The sequence below is a fragment of the Vulpes lagopus genome, chromosome 11 (genome assembly GCF_018345385.1).
Source record: "Vulpes lagopus strain Blue_001 chromosome 11, ASM1834538v1, whole genome shotgun sequence".
NCBI lineage: Eukaryota > Metazoa > Chordata > Mammalia > Carnivora > Canidae > Vulpes > Vulpes lagopus.
Window position 1 is genome coordinate 71,851,529 of NC_054834.1, and position 17,645 is coordinate 71,869,173.

The 17,645-nt window shown below is 52.1% G+C and overlaps 1 protein-coding gene across 7 annotated transcripts in view; it reads right to left on the bottom strand.

The window, feature by feature from the left end:
* ANO1 (anoctamin 1) overlaps positions 1–17,645 on the bottom strand; it is a 159,234-nt gene that overhangs the window by 128,481 nt on the left and 13,108 nt on the right. Inside the window, exon 1 of one of the 7 annotated variants that reach the window (XM_041773534.1) lies at positions 15,264–15,620. The exons of the other annotated variants lie outside the window; for them this stretch is intronic. Coding sequence (XP_041629468.1) covers positions 15,264–15,321 — 58 coding nt within the window. The 5' untranslated portion in view covers positions 15,322–15,620. Of the gene's footprint in view, positions 1–15,263; positions 15,621–17,645 lie in introns of those variants that run through there. 7 annotated transcript variants of the gene reach the window in all.

Genomic DNA, 17,645 nt, shown 5'->3' on the forward strand with positions numbered 1-17,645 from the left:
TCTAATTTTGGCAAACAATCTTTTAGTGCTACTAGAAGAGGTTCAACCTGGTGGTCCCAAGTGAGGCAGATTTTTACCAGCACATCTGTGAACAGCCCTTGACTTATGGAATTAGTATCAGTGACAGAAAGATTCTCACTCTGGGTGCACTATAATCATTGCTACTGCTGGTTACTGAGCATCTCTTTTGTATTCAGAACTCTATCGTGCATTTATTGCCTCATTTACTCCTCACAGCATCCCTGAAAGTAGATGCTCATTCAATAAAGAAACTGCAGTTCAGAGAAGGTAGGTAACTTGGCAAAGGTCACACAGCTTGTACTAATGTATCAGAGCATGAAGCTTTTCTTTACCAGTTTGAGAGTCAAGGGGGAGATGGCATGTTGCTTAAAATGTTAATGAAAAAAATGCTTGTTGGCACAGTGTCCTGGATTATTCTAAGAACGTCTGTGAGAAATTCCTATGGTTTGAAATCTCTACTTCTCTATGGAGTCAGCCAAACATGGCCTCATTGTTGATCTTCAGATGCATATTTTTAGTGTGAGGTGGGTTGTGTTTATTTTTTTGATGAATAGCAAACATGAGGTTTCTATAAATAAAGCCATGGCTTTTTCCCCCTCTCATTTTGTGCACGATTCACAAGTGAGTTGACCAATCAAATGAGTTTACCAGCTCCAAAAACTTCACAATGGAAAGTTCCCGTGAGTGAGAGGAAGGACAGTCTGTGTCTTTAAAGAGCCTCTCCATCTGCAGCACCTGCAGGTGGCTTTACACGCATCTGTCCTTTCCCGGAGCTCATTTTGATCGTTTTTAATGATACTTATGTGAAGGGGCTACCAGTTAAGGACTGTTTCTCTTCTAGTGCCAAGCAATCCATTTTCTGAATTGGAGACAGTTGTAAACTGAGGGGCAACCCCATTTCCATCTTTCAGTTCGTAAAATGGTTTGCACCAAGGCAGGGCCATAAAGCGCCCCCCTCCCCGACCCCAAGATTTCTGCTTCTGGCCTCTGGCCCAGAACACCTTCCCCTCCCATGCCGGGCACTCAAGCCCCCTTGAAACTTCAACCACGGAAGACCCTGTGTAAACTCCCAACGCATGTTAGTGGGGACATTTCCAGTAGTTCTTGGCTGGCACTGCCACCAAACAGAAAGCCAAAGGTGATGTTTATGGGAGGAGAACCCTCTTGAGGTGATTTACACTTGGCATTTTCGTTTCTTACATGGGGGCAAGCTGTGGGCCCTAACCATGTCCACCAGTCCCTGAGCCATCTCGCTTCTCCCTGCAGCTAACTTCCCACCTGTACCCCTAGCCTAGCATGCAGCAGGTTCCTGAACTTCCTCCCACCCATGCACATGGCCCAGTTGCCAACCTCGCTTTCTTTCCTTCTCATGATCACCTTTGCTTAGGATATGTTTCTGGAATTGGAGTGATTGGATCACATGTAAACATCTGTTTCATTCATTCTATCACTTGTAAATCCATCATCCATGATCCATCCATTCATCCAAATATCGTCCATCTATCCATCCATCCATTGTTCATCCATCCATTCATCCATCTACTCATCCAAGCATCCATTCATCTAAATATTTATCCATCTACTCATCCAAGCATCCATCCATCCACCCACCATCTACTTATTAAGCCTCCATTCTGTAAACTCCGGAGAAAGAAGGTGAGAGAGAGAGAGAGAGAGAGAGAGAGAGAAACTGGCCACTGCCCTTCCAGTGTGTAGCAAGCCTGGGGAGGGCGACAGACGGGAAGGCTTTTCATACAAGAGTACCATGCACACAATAGGTTCACAATAAATCTATGGAGAATGAATAATCACATGTGGCCAAGCTTCCCCGAGGTGCAGGTGGCCAGGATGTGTTAGAGTCAAGACCTGTTTGTGAAAGAGCTTACCTTCCACGGGCTCAGCCATTAGAGTGTTGATCACCATGGTTGATTTGATGGGAAAAAGGCATCTCATGATGCTGTGGTCTATATTTCTCTGATTACTAATAAAGGTGTCTTTTCTAGGTATTTAGCCTTTTTTGGGGTAAATTACCTATTTTGGTCTTAGCCAGTTTTCTTATCAGCATATTGGTGAGCTGATCATGGAGCTCTTGACTTATCCCCAATTTTAGTGATACCACTTTTAATGCATCACTCTTTAACATGGTAATGTTGGCTCTTGGCTCAAAGCAGATATTTTTTTAAAAAGATTTTATTTATTTATTCATGAGATACACACACAGAGAGAGGCAGAGACACAGGCAGAGGGAGAAGCAGGCTCCCTGTGGGGAGCCCAATGTGGGACTCCATCCCAGGACTCTGGGATCATGCCCTGAGCCAAAGGCAGATGCTCAACCACTGAGCCACCCAGGTGTCCCTCAAAGCAGATATTTTAATCCTGTTACAAAGCTGTCCTTTTTTTTTTTTTTAATAAGATGTTTGAGTAGACAGAGATGTTGAGTGTTATCAAATGCATATTTTAGCATCAAGTCAAAAAGATCATACATGTTGTGGATCCCAGAAAGGCCACGATTCACTCACCCTTGCCTATATGTACTTTGCCAGGTCACTCTGCAGCACTTCCCACTGACAGGTGGAGGGTACTTTCATGCCTTGCGTCTGTCTGTCTGTCTGGACTGGCCTCACACTTGAGTTAGTCAATAGAATGTGGCAAAGTGACAGACCTCACGAGGCCTAGCATACTTCGGCTCTCCTTTGCGGACCTCACTGGTCTGGGAACAAGCCTGGCCCAGCCTGCTGGAGGACAAGAAGCACCTTACTGCGATCGCCCCTGCTCATAGTCTGCTTGCTGCCATTAAGCATGGCCACCCTCCACCAGCCAAACCCAGCTGAGCTGCCAGCAGGCTGTAGACCCATTGAGATGAGTCAAAGCTGGCCCAAATCAGCCCCCTGACCCCCAGCCTGATGAGCAATAACAGATGGTTGTGATTTAAAGCCACCAAGTTCTGGGTGGTGTATTGTGCAGCAATAGGTAACAACACAAAGGCTTCTCTCGTTTCTCCTATTGAACAGGAGCCAGTTCTTACAGAGCCACCCTGACAATCACAGAATGAGCCCACATTAGTGGCCAATCCTTCTGCCATCCTGCTCAGTTGCCAAAATCTCAGCAGATGTGACTAGGGCTCTGTCAAAGAGAGCTACCTGAGGCCTTATAAAATTCAAGGCTTGCTTATAAATGTCTGATTGCCTCAAAAAAAGATACCACAATAACTTGTGGGAGAGGATGGGTGTGATATCTGTCTGCCTGCGTTGTGGGTATGCAATGGTTGGAGGAGAATGAGCATAATGTTCCGAGTACGGACATGGTGGCTGACGCCCCAGGGGTCTCAGGGCCCCACAGGCCAGCTGAAGCCACTTTGTGATCAGGTGGGGCCCAGGGACAGTGGGTTCCACTCTACAGCTGCTCACAGAATCTGAGCCAAATGAAGGCCCCCCCCCCCCCCCCCCCCCGCCCAGGACACTGCTGTCTCTGGAGCTTTTCTCTGTGGTTTCAGAATATGCCCACAGATTCTTCGAGACTCTGCTCTTCAGAAAGGACCTCATGTGGGCTGGATTCTGTCCTCACTTCTGACAAGTAGAGTGGATGGACATGCCAGTGTGTGACGATTGAAGCTAGGTTATAAGAGGCTTTCCAGGGTCTTCTCCATTTTCTCTCAGACCACCCGCTCCAGAGGAAGCCAGTCCACCTGGCAGAGAGGTCCACAGGGCAAGGAATGGGGGCCTCTCACCAGCAGCCATGCAGGTGTGCCAGTGTGGCGTGGATCCTCTCGTCCCGGGCGAGCCTTCACGCCTCAGCCTCAACCTCACGAGAGACCCCACTTCAGAACCACCCAGCTAGCCATTCCAGAATATCACAGAAGGAAACTCACATAATAAATGTGGCTTTTTTTTAAGCGACTAGATTTTGAGATAATTTGTTACACGGCACAAGATAACTAATACACGTGTTACAGTGAGAGCTCATCCTTCCGAATTGCTGTCTTTCATGAATTCCCATCTCTCGCTAGTCCAGATTTCTTTGTTTCCTGGACACCCTGCTCAAAATGTACGCCAGTGAGTCCCTTGTCTGGGAGCAAGCCTGGGTTCCGCAGACCAGGGTTGTGCGTGAAAAGCAGGAGGTCTCTGACCACATCCTCCTGCAGACTACTGTGGGAGAAGCTCCCCAGAAGATGCCCAATATCCATTCCAACCGCCCTTGCACTGGCCCCTCACCCTTGGGCAGGGGTTGGCAATAGGCAAAGCTCAACAGGGAGCCTGGGACCCTGAGGGGAGAAGAGGCCACGTCCTAATTCCACAGTGGGCATCAGCATCATCAGGGATGCTTTCCTGCAGGACTGCTCAGGTGGTTTTGAGCAGGGGTGGGTGCTGGCTCCGCCCCCTCCTGGCTTCCTAAATACATCCTCCCAACACACACACAGGATATGTGAGCAGTTCCATTAGTTTCCTCTAACTGAATATGCATGTGGCCAGGCCCCACCCTCTTTCTTACCCCAAAGGGGTAAAGGAATTCTCTGGATTCCTGTCTCCACAGATGCATGCGGTGCATTTTTGTCTGTTCTATAAACGGGATCATATAGTGTGCGCCCTTTTGTGTCCGGCCTTCCTTGTTCATCATAGTCTTTGCGATTTCTCCCTGGCCCTGGGAGTAGGTACAGGTGACACCCCCCATGTCGTGCAGAGCTCCACAGTGGCCATGCTGGTGGGCTGGGCTGGTGGGGAGCTTCCAGTCCGGGGCTAGTATGACCAGGGAATGCCCATGCATGGCTGGATGAACAAGCAGAGGTATTCAATCGAGGGGCTTTGCTGGGCTACCAGGTGCACATTTGTTCAACAATAGTAACTACCACCTGACTCCCCCAGAGGACCAGCTCACACCCCCAGGAGCAGCAGAGGAGGGTTCCAGGTGCTCTGCTCTTGCCAGCGCTTGGTATTTTAAGCATTTTGCCCCTTGGCTGTGTGTGTGAGAGCTGTGAACCAAGGTTTCACCTTGCATTTCCCGATGGGGAATGAATGAGTGCCTTTTCGTACATTTACTGGGCTCCTTCTTTCAAAATGTTTTTTGAAACATTTTTTTTGAAACATTGGATGGGGGCACCTGGGTGGCTCAGTTGGTGAAGTGTCTGCCTTTAGCTCAGGTCATGATCTCAGCGTCCTGGGATCGAGCCCCACGTCCGACTGGCGGGCTCCCTGCTCAGCAGGGAGTCTGCTTCTCCCTCTGCCCCTCCTGTTTGTGTGCATGTGCTCTCTCCCTCAAATAAAGAAAATCTTTTAAGAAATGAAATAAAATTCTTTTAGACTAATGGGAAAGGCCTCTCTCTCTTGAGGATACACTGATGAGCTGTCTCCAACAAGCAGGTGACATATTTCATTTCCTTCCTCTGAGAGGAGTCCAAACACACAAATGAAACTTCTAGCTAATTATAAGTAGACAGAAGACCTACAGGTTGATTGCTTCTCCACAGGAGCACTTTGCATGGCTACAACCCGCTTTAATAACCCCATCCAAACAGTCAGTTCCTGGAGTCACATTTACAGGTTTTCCCTTGAAGATTCCCACCTCCTGGGGAGCAGGGAGAGGTTTCTCCGTAAGTGCCTTCCTGGGACTTTATTTTGGCAGAGGTGAGTGTCTGGTGACAGCTGGCTCAGAATCTTTCCAGAAGGCAGCAATGCAGGCTATGTTGTATGGAGGGCACGTGGGGCTCCTTGCCCTGTCCTCAACGGAACCCTTGGCCCTTCTTATCAGACACCCGCTAGGCTGTCTCCGAGCAGACATGGGATCGCTGTGTACCACTGTCACAGCAGGGCAGGGACTCCAGCCACGTGATGCTCAGTGAGGCACGCGGACGCCTGGCCAATCGGCCGCAGAAAAGAAATCAAATGTTTCCTGGGCCCTCCGCTGTGCCCTGTGCCAGGTGCTAAGGATTCACGATGCACAAGAGACATGATCCTTGACCACCTGGCATTTCATCAGTGGGGGATGCGCACACAGCAAATAAGCCCAATAAACAAAAGCTCCACGACGATGCTCAGACACTGTTGGGGGCAGATGGAAAATGTGGGAACACTTGGGCCAACTGCTTGGCAGTTTCCTAAACAAACACACTTCTATCCTATGACCCAGTATTCCAGACGTCCACAAAAAGCTTTGTTTCTTGCAGCTTCCTTCACGACGCCCCAAACTGGAAACAGCCAATCTTTCCTGGAGGATGGATACACAGACTGTGGCCCAGCCACACAATGGGATAGACTCAGCCACACACCCACTGCTGGCATGCACAAAACCTTCTGCCCAGCACCAGAAGCTGCACTCAGGAAGAGTTCACGCCATATGTTTTCACGATAAGACATTTAGAATTATTCCATGGTGACAGGGTGGGGGATTGAAGGGGGTCAGGCATGCGGTCACCTTCTGGGGGTGACAGGAACATCCCATACCTTTGTGAGATATATAAATCTGTGTGAAAACTGGTGGAAGCCTGCCCTAAACCTGGGCATTTTACTGTATTTCAATTATACCTCTATTTCTAACACCGGATTAGGAAGTATAACAGAGCTGCAAAGGACAGGGACCCACATGGGGAGTGTGGGGAGTGGGCACTCCCAGTGAGGGGGACGTAGATTAGGATGGTTTTTCTGTTGGAGGACATCTAAGGTAAGAAGATGAGAAGCAGGCAGAGGGAGAGTGCTCCAGGGCAGGGCACTGCCTATGCAAAGGCACTGTGGCTGCTCTCTAGGGGTGTCTGGGGAGAACCTCTCCTGAGCCAGTTTCCATTTCATAGCCCTGTGGTCTGGGTGACCAGCAGGTCTGGCTTCTCTGCCTGCCAGGCCCTAGGCTCACCTCTGGCTCCTCCCTGGCTCCATTCTTGGTTTCCTTTATTTTGTTCTTGTACCCTGGTGTCCATTTGTGCTATTTTTCTTATTTTTATGTACACATATAAATGGACTGTAATCTCTTATTTGGGGAATGGGAGGACAAAGCATGGTATTTTTTAACAATAAAAAGCGAATTAAGTATGACATGGGAGCCAGCCCGGGTGTGCTTTGGAGACGTTCCACGTTCCCGTGGGCACAGCGAAGTCACGTAGATTCAACCACACAGTCGGCCCCTCCCTCCAAGGAAGGGCCCCTGATAAGAACAAACACTTAAACCCTGCACGTGGTTCCACTTCCCGCCCTCCTCCCGGGGTGCAGAGGGGGGTGAACCCACTGTTCCTGGTTTGAGTCTCCTGCCTCATCTGCCTGCCAGCACGTGGGCACCACCATCTCCCCTGGCTTCAGGGAGCTGAGAGTGTTTTCCGCACTAGCTACACTCTAACCCCCAGCCAAGAACTTCATCAGACAGTCTGCTGAAGAGATGGGTCTCTTCCAAGGTGGTAGGTAACATGGGTGGTGCTAGACTAGTCTTAAAGTTTGGCCTCCCACAGGGCCTTCTGCAGGGACTTTCAAGGCTCATCAACCTTTGATGCTAACTTCCTCCTTATATTCAGGAGGAAGTGAGAGAGGTGGGCTTGGAGTAAAAGCGCACATGAGGTCTGGTCCCTCCTCTGCCACAACCTGCTATGTGACCTTAGGAATATAGCTCAACCTCTCTGAGCCAGTTTCTTTCTGTCACCAGGAAAGCGGGGGTCTTGACCCTGGCTTCCTCATGCAAGGATCTCTGGAGGGGATATGGGACATTTATTAAGGGCAGAAAACACCTGTTCCAATGCCCACTTATTAAATCAATGATATAATTTCTTAACGATTTCCTCTTTGCTGCAGAAGTTGGGAGTCTCTGTGTATAAATGAGGTAGGTGGTCAGTTGAGGTCAAGACTCAATTTATTGCTCCACTTCTAACCAGTCCCGGAGGTTTGGCCAAGTGAAAGTTTAAATTGTTTGTATTCTTAGTCATAGATTGTTGAATTTACAGCCACAGCAAACTGTTGGTGGTGCTGGCAGGGCAAGGCATGTTGATGTGGGAACGCTCGTTAGAGAAGAACCCACGTAGGATAATTCAGGAAATCCAGCCAAGATGGCTTCACAGGCTGAGGTTCTGATCTAAACCCACGTGGCCCATGAAGATGTCTCTGGTGCTTCTAACACCAGTGTTAAAGGAGAAGCCAGGGACTGTACAGTGGAGAAGCCTGACAATACTCATCTGGGCCCCACGAGCCAGGTCGACGTCCCAGAGACAGGGCATGTGGATCGCAGGTGCCCCGAAGCCACGGCATACACTTCTCCCTATGGCCTTCCTCCCAAACACACAACCCCAGTCTGAGCACGAGGAAAAAAAAAAATTAAAGCACATTCCACAAAAGAACTGCTTAGTCCTCCTCAAAACAGAGCATGAAGGGGGAGAGGGTGCTCCAGTCCCGGAGGTTGTGTGTGCCAAGACCACAGGGAGTAGGGAAAAGCACCACAGGAAGGCCAGTGAGGCTGCGGGTCAAGAGCTAGGTGTGAGCAGGGCTCCGGAGGCATGTGGGTCTCACCACGGGGCCTGGGTGGGGAGGCCACCCAAAGGGGTGAGATGGACCCAGCCGGGGGGCGTGGAGGCCACAGTGGAATGGGGGAGGGTGGCCTGGGCCCAGCGAGCCGTGGGTAGCTCTGAGATGTGTGTAAGAACTGGCACAGAGTGGCCCAGGCAAAGAGCCGACATGGGGGTGATACACCACGTCCAGCTTTGCAACCTCCACAGGCGTGTAGGCGGGAAGGGACCTGAGCCTGGACGTGGGGCAGAGCCAGGGTCCGGGCGCCAACATCGGGCTTGGGCCGAGGCTGCAGCGTCTGCAGCCGGTGGAGCACAGCCCAAGCCTCTCCCCGGAGCCTCGCCCTGCACCGCTGCTCAGCTCTGGCTCTGTCGCTCACTGTCCAGGAAACACAATGCGATCAAAATTATGCCCAATCACGCCTCCTCTCCAACAGCTCATGTCAAAAGCTCCATTTCCACCACCACCACTGGGGCGTTCAGACGTTCACACTAAAGTGCCACGTAAAAGCATTAAAAGTCATTAGACACCAGAGGCTGTACGTGGGCAGAAATAATTCTGGTTGAGAGTAAAAGGGAAAGGATTAAATCTTGAGTGTCGAGGGTAATGTTTACACACCACACCCAGAGGCAAACAGGGGTGCAACTGGAGACAGGGGCTTTCTCTGCTGACCTGTGGGGGTGGAGGAGGGATCCATCCATCCATCCACCCACCTATTCTGACCCACTGGGGCCTGGTGGGTATGGCCATGCATAGGAACCCAGAGCCCTGCCAAAGGGCGATGACAGGCCCCAAGGGGAGCGAGGTGTCCCCCGGGCTGTGACAAGAAAGCAAGCTGAATCAGCAGGCAAATCTTGAGCAGCACACACAGGCCCCTCCAAGGGCTAAATGCATGAAACTAGTAATTTGTCTACCTAATAGCCATGTGACCCTTGTCAGATGGATTTTTGAGGGTTGGAAGGCTTTTATAATACTTCATCACGCAGCATGACAACCCTGACAATGCTCCTAGTGTGGAAGGCTGAGGGCTGAGACAGCTGCTGAATGGTGCATGGCGGGCTGGAGAGATGAAGATCTCTTGAGCCGTACAGCATGGCTCCCACAGAGGAATGCCTTCTCCCCCGTGAGTGGGGAGGAGCAGCTCCGATGGGTGGGACCTGGGTCCAGTCTTCAACCAGCTGCCCCTAACTTTGTCTGAGTCTCAGGGTTCTTCCTGCACAGCCGGGCATTCTTGGCCATGTGTGGGCACATTACTTGCTCTCCCTTCCCTTAGTCCCCTCATCTTTCAAAAGGGACTCATACTATTATTCCCATCTTAATGAGTATGTAAGGAGGTGGCATGCATAAAGGACTTGCAATAGTGCCTCAAAGAAGACATGCAGGCAAAACCTGTCAGCTACCATCTATCCACTCACCCATCCACCCACTCAACCATCCAACCATTCATCCACCCACCTACCTTCCCAACCATCCATCCAACCATCCATCCATCTACCCACACACATGTCCATCCAACCATTCATCCACCCACCCATCCATCTATTCACTCACCTACCCATCCATCTATTCACTCACCTACCCACCCATCTACCCACCCATCCACCTACCCATCCACTCACTCATCCATCCATCCACTCATCCATCCATCCATCCATCCATCCATCCACCCATTGACCCATCCACCCACCCATTCATCCATCCATCCACCCATCCATCCACCCACCCATTCATCCATTCATCCATCCATCCATCCATCCACTTATCCATCCATCCATCCATCCATCCATCCATCCACCCATCCACCCATCCATACATCAATCTATCCATCTATCCATGTATCCACACACCTAATCATCCATCGAGCCTGATCTGCTTGGGATCAGGGAAGCAGATCATAAGGGAAATGAGAGCTGAATCTTTCCTACCCCTCAAGGCAGCAGCTCAGAGGTGAAGTGGGGAGAGCTGCCAGTATGGACCATTCTCTGCACACACAGCTTACTTAGACAAAAAGCTTCCACAATGTAAATCACAAGGTAAACCTACATGGGCTGTAAACTCTATGGAAGGGAGTACTGGCTATTCTGCTATCCAGTCTCTGGCACTGTAACTAGCCCAAAGGAGGATCATCTATGTCTGTCAAATCAAGGTGAACTATGCATCAAATTGCAGTGGCACAAGACAGTTTCCTTAATTAGCCACATCACAACACAGAAAAGAAACTATGTACAAATGAATCAGAGGACATTACTGAGAAAGTAGAGACAATCTATAGGATGTGAGAAAATATTTGCAAATCATGTAACTGGTAAGGGTTTAACATCCAGGCTATATAAAAAGTTCCTACAATTCAACAACAAAAAAGACAACCCATAAAAAAACAAGGGAACTGAATAAACGAAGAATATATACTAAATAACCAACAAAAAGATACACAACATCATTAGTCATTAGGCCAATGCAAATCAAAAGCACAATGAGATACCATTTCACACCTACTAGGATGGCTGCGATTTTAAAGAAATGCAAGGGGCACCTGGGTGGCTCAGTTAAGTGTCTGCCTTCGGCTCAGGTCATGATCCTGGGGTCCCGGGATTGAGCCCCAGGTCAGGCTCCCAGCTTAGCAGGGAGTCTGATTCCCTACTCCCCCTTCCTCCTGCCCCTGCTCTCTCTCTCTCTCAAATAAATAAATAAAATCTTTTTAAAAATTTTAAAAAATTTAAAAAATGCTAAATAACAAGTGTTGGTGAGGATGTGGAGAAATTGGACTTCCTCGTGCATTGCTGGTGGGAATGTAAAATGGTACAGCCCCTGAGGAAATCCATTAGGGGTTCCTCAAATAGCTAAAGACATGATCCAGCTCTCCCACTTCTAGGTATATCTCCAAAAGAACTGAAAACAGGGACACAAACAGGGACTTGTATGCAAATTTTCACTGCGGTACCATTCAAAACAACCAAATGGTGGAAATAATTCAAGTGTCCACGATGGACAGACAAATGGATATACAAACTGTGGTGCTTCCACACAACGGAATATTACAGCTCTGACACCTGCTATGACCTGGACAAACCTTGAAATACACGCAAAGTATAACATGCCAGATACTGAAGGGCAAAAATATGGCATCATTTCACCCAGGAAGAATCTAGAATAGTCAAATTCACAGAGGCCAGAACGAGACTAGAGGTGACTAGGGGCTGGGTTGGGGGAAGATGGGACCTCTTGCTGAACGGGTACTCAGTTTCTGTTTGGGATGAGAGAGAGCCAAGTTTTAGAAGTGGTGGCGATGCTTGCACAACACTGAACGCAATTTGATGCCACTGAACTGTACACTTAGGATGATTAAAATGTTACCTTATGTACATTTAGCCTCAATTTAAAAGAACAACAAAAAAAACAAACAAAAAAAACCCAAATGCAATTCCCTCACCTACTCCTCCCCTACCCCGGAAAAAAAACCTCCTGTTTTTCCTGTTCCAAAAATCATGGAGCTTCTCTCACCCTCAGCCCCATCTGATGTGACGTGTGAGCAATTCCAGTTAGCTCTGTGTACAATGTACACCAGAGTCTGATCCTCAGCTCTTTCCCAGCCCATGTCTCCAGCTCCTGGTACCCATGTTACTGTAAGAGCCTCAGGACCAGCGTCTGCCCTTGCCCCCTCCCCAACCCCCCAGGCCTGTTCTCCACGGGGCAGCCAGAGGGATCCTGCCTACACCTAAGTCATCCCCTGTCCTCCCCCCACCCTGCTTAAGACTCCTTGGGGTCAGGGAGGCCAGAGGCCCATCACAGTCTGGATTGTCTCTCCCTCCAGGGACCCTGGCAGCTCCAGAGACTTTGCACCTGCTGTTCTCACTGCCAAAATGCTCTTCCCCCACCTCCTTCGGGTAGATGTTCTCACGTGTTCATCAATGAGGGCTTCCCTGGCTGCCCTGTTTATCCAACCATGTCCCCCCCAACCCCCCACTGCCCCCTCATCTGGCTCTTTCCTACTGTACTTGTCTTCATGAGACATATTGCCAGCCAACACGGTGGATATTTAATTCTCCTCCATGATCAAGAAAACTTCACAAGGGCGATGTCTTTGTCTCCTCCATCCCCCAGACCCCCAGGACACAGTGATAGGCACCCAGGAGGTGCTCTACAACTGTCTGTTGAGCAAGGGAGTGCAAACTGAAGGAGACAACTCTCCCCATCCGAGTAGAGATTTGGCGCACAGCCGGGCTGCCTGGGATTCAGATCCTGCCTCTGGCATGTATCAGCTGTTTGCCCTCCAGCAGTCTCTCTGTGCCTCAGTTTCCTCATCCATAAGTGGGTCCAGTGCACAGAAAGAGTGACACAATGAAGATGCTGTAACAGGACTTCCACGTACCTGGCACCCACAGATTGCTCAGCAAACCTTAACGATCTTTGTCCTCCCTCCACTTTTCCTTTCTCCTCTCCTTCTTTCCTCCCTTGCTCCCTTTACCAGTGTAGACAGGCTCATGGGACATCCCAGCAGAGTTCTGAGGTATGCCCAGAGTTCTGAGCTGGGCAGACAGGCCCTCGCGGAGGGATGCCCCCCTTCCACCTCACCTTAACTCCACCTGCCCTTGTGGGACTTGCAGATCAGGAGCTTATGAATAAATAGTGTATGAATAAGTAATGAGGGAGCTGCTAAAGAAGGCAGAGTGGGAAGTGGCATCTGTAACAATCAATCGCTCCAGGGAAGTGTGAACGAGCAGGTCCCAGGATAAGTCACAGAACGCCAGGTACGACTTCACACCTGGCTTGTAGGGACTGGAGCTTATAGTAATGATGGTGGTGAGCAGGAGTGCAACAATGAGCCAGTACTCATTTGGAGTGGAGACACCTGGCAGAAAGGCTACAGGCTCAAAGTCATCCTCACAACAACCCTCTGGATTTACAGATAAGGCCCAGAGTGGCTATGTACATTGGCCAAAGTCACACAGCTGCAGGGAGCAGAGCAGGGGCTCGGGGTTGGGCACTCTGGCTGCATGACACTCACTGCAAGAGCTTCCAGGCCAGACAAAGTGGGATTTACCTGCAAGTGCCAGTGGCGGCCTCTGGGTCTTCATCACACCGGAAGAGCTAAAGAGTGGCATGCTGCTAGAAGGGTTTACATGGAATTTCTTGACAAAGCACCCAGGGACCAATCCGGGAGTGGAGGTTGGGGCAGCAGTCCTAATAAAGTCTTACACCTGTGAGCCCTGAAGCACAGCACAGAGGAAGCAGGGAGACCCCCTCTCCACAACTAGCCCCGATGCAGGTGAGGAGTCTGTTGAGTCCACGTGTCCATCGTTATGCCTCAGAGGTGATCCATCAGCGCTCCCCCCAGCCTCACATCTGAGATGCAGCCCATTCCCCCATTTAACAACTATAAAGACCAAAAGTGCAGGCCCTCAGCTAGTACCCTCTTGTGGGTGCATCTGCCTGCGATGGGGAAGGGGCCAGCCAAAGCCTCCCGGGAGTGGGCTCTGGGCTTGGAACCACCAGGCACTGACTCTGTGGTCTCAGTTTCCTTATCTATATCATGAGGACAATTCTGTGCCCACCTTACAGGGTTGGCTGGAGGAGTAAATGTGTGAAGTGCTGAATTCTGTGCCCAGGTGGAGGTAAGAACTCGGTTAGATGTCTACAAATGCTGAGTTTGGGGCTCATGTGACCAGCTGCCTCCATGCCAGCTCGAGGAGGCTGCTCCAGAAGGCAGGCCAGCCCGGCCAGGCACCCCTTCCCCCACCCCCTGCACCCCTCTCCTGCACCCTGCAGAGCCCCTCTCTCTCTTCCTCGTGAGCCCTTAATTTGATGAGTATACAGTGTCACTTCTAGAGAGAAACCAGATTGGGCTGTTTAAGGAGCAGACGTCAGGATAAGTTTCTCCATGGGAATCCGAAAAGAAAAAAACGAGGGTGGGGGAGGAGAGGCAGGGAGAAGGAGTAAGAGGGAGAGCTTCCCATGCTATAGTTAGCAGCTCCCAGTTCCGAGGTGGCATTCTGATTGCAGGGCACACAATCCTACCCAGGGCGCTCGGGGAGGGTGGAGCTGAGCTGTATAATTAAATAAAACTGAGCGCGCTGCAGCCCCTGCCACTGTCCTGCTGGCTCTGGGCTTTATTTAATAACCTCTGAACTGGGAGGGAAAAGCATCCAGGAAACACTGCTTGGGTCATTTATTTTAAAATTATTGGTATAAAAATATCCAGGGTCGTGATTTATGTGCAGGGAGGGGCCCAGGAAGTCAGGGACTCCCCCTCCCAACTCCAATCAAATGTCTCCCCCCTCCCCCCCACCCCCCACAGTCCCTCCGCAGTTTCCATGATGACTTCAAGTCCTAGGAGTTACTTTATATCGCAAATAAATCTCCAGAATAGCACGGAAATATTATGTGTATTAATAGCGCCTGTAAAAACATCCGAAAAGCTTCCATCCGCCGGGGCCGCGGACGCCGCGCGGCTGGGAGATGCTCTCCCGGGACTGGGGGCGCGCTGCCGCCCGGCCATGCCTGCGCCCGGCCCGGCCCCCGGTGGTCTGTCCGCCGGCTGTTTGTCTGCGGGCGACCCCGGTGACCTGCCGCCGCCCGAGCCGCCGCCCCCTCGTCGCTCAGCGGGGCGCGGCCCGGGGGCAGGTCCCCGCCACCGGACACACGGGTCCCCGTCCCCTGCGCCCCGCGCGCCCCTCGGTCCCGGGCAGGCGCTGTCCCCGGCGCCCGTGCCGCCGCCCCCGCGCTCAGGGCCCCGCGCCCCGCGCCCCGCGCCCCCCGCCCCGCGCCCCCGGTACTCACGGGCCGCAGGGGCTTCCCCGGGCGACAGCCCCTCGAGGTCGATGTCGCCCTCCAGCATGGCGAGGCTCGCTGCCCGGCTCGGGGCGCCCCCGGCGCGGCGTCCAGGCGAGGGCGACGCAGTCACCCCGAGGTCGTCTGCGGCGCCGGGGCCGGGGCCGGGGCCGGGCCGGGGTCGAGCCCAGCCGGGGAGGGGACCAGCCCCGCCGCCTGCTGCAGGCGCAGGACGCGAAGCCGCGCGCGGAGCCCAGCTCGGCCGCCCTCGCGCTCCGCCGCGCCGCTCCTCCCCCTGGGCCTTTAGGGCTGGGGTCCCGGCCGGCCTCCCGCCCCCGGGCCACCTGCCGACGCCGCCCCCGCCCCGCCCCGCCCCGCCGCGCCGCGCGACGCCCCGGCCCGGACACCCCGGACACCGCGGGCGCGGGACGCTGGAGACGAGGGCCCGGCCCGCCCCCGGCCTGGGCTCGCGGGGCCGCCTCCGCCCGCCGGGCCGCGGGATCAGTCGGGGCGGCCGGCGGGGCCCAGCCACCCCGGGAAGGGTGCGGGGGAGGGCGCTGCGCCGCGGATTGCTGGGTGGCCCGGGTCCCGCGTCGGGGGACAGGGCTCAGCTCCCTCCCCAGGCGGGACCCTAGTGCCGCGCTCTTGCCACCGTCCCTAGAGAAGGAGGGAAGCCCCGGGGTGGGAAGGAGGTACGGAGGTCGCCCGGCAAGCGCCCGGCCTGAACCTGAACTCCAGCCTATGCAGATTAGGCATCTCCCGGGGAAGTGTGAACTGATCCCAGTAGGAAGGACAGTTGAGGACTCCTGTTAGGCAAAGAGAAGCTGGCCAGGGGCAAATGCCAGGGGGCCTCTGACCCGCGTCCCCAGGCCAGCTCAGGGCTGGGGGGCTGGAGGCGGGCACTCTCCAGCCCTGCTCACGTTTAGAAAGCAAGGTCTGAGCGCTTCAGTGTCCTCCCGCCGGCATGGATGGAGGCACCAGGGAGAGCCAGGAGAGGCAGGCAAGGCGCCTCCTGCGGCTACACACCCCACATCCCTGACACCTCCGGGTAAACACAATAAACCCCGAGACAGAACCGCCCCAGGCAAAAGGCTAAAGCTGCTCCCTGACCACGGCATGGGTGCTGGGGGGACTGGGGCAGCCTGCCTGGCCTTTTGAAAGGTCACCTCATATTTTGTGCAACCTAGAGGAGGAGCAAGGCTGGTGCCAGGACCTCCCCTGTGTGCCAGGGACCTGGGGCCACCTGCCACAACGTGCCACAAGCCACCGGCTGTGCTTGCCCCAGGTGGAGACAGACTCAGCCACCCCCTGAGGCCAGACCTTGTGCACAGGAAAGGAATCTATGCATCCTTGAGTATGATTGGCCCTCCCTGAGCCCCGCCAGCCTGCTAGCAATTGGTACCCATGCTTGATGCTCACTGGTAGTAGCAGCAAAAGCACAAAGAAATGTCTCCAGCCAAACATTCTTCCCTGCCCCCTACCCAAAGTGCAATGCCCAGAGTGGAGATTCGAGCCTTCCTCCTCCCAGCCAGGGAGGGAGAAAGGTCACCTGCTGTCATCTTTAGTGTTTATCTTGTTTTCAGTCTGGACTAAGGACTAGGGAGAGGAGGCACCCAGTGGGATTTCTTCTTCAAGGTGGATGAAGGCTCACCCTGTGAAGAATCTGCAGACTGTGTGCCCCAGATGCCTGCCCCTGGAGGGTGGAGGAAACTGGATGGAAATCAAGTGAACTGTGGCCCTCTCTGGGGCCACATGAATTTCACAGAGCTTTTCCATCTGACCCAAACCATGGTTGTGCAGGAGTGGAGATAAAAACTCATTTTTCTTGGAAGAGTCAGATAGCCAATGTGATACATAGCAATAGCTCAGTTGTATAAATACACAGAGAAAATGTTAGAGTTCTAACCCCTGGAAGGATGAACTATAAACCAAAAAGGCTCAGGGGAAAAAAAATGTAAATAGGTACCAGGGCTATTTTTAACCATCATTGTTTACCTTTTGGGGGGCAGGGATGGGCTATTATATATTTAGCCAGCCTTAAAATGCACATTATTTAATGCATTATTATTAGCAGAAATATGTTAAACAGCCATTAATAGATGTTGATTCATTCCAATTGAGGCTATTTTTCTTCTTTTCATCCCCTTGGCTCCAGTTAAGTTGTGCTCTGATGTGAAAGCCTTCAGCCGAGTCCAACATATGCAGAAGAGCCGGTCGTAGATCCAGACTGTTTAAAATGATGTTTAAGCCAACCCAGTTTAAAAAGATATTTTAGTAAATACCTGAACCAGCTCATTTTTACAAAGAATGACTTTGGCTGGGATTTTGGTAAATGTTGCTGCGCCAGAAGGATGGCAGGCTGGGGAGAGGGGGACTCCCGTGTGGCCTGAG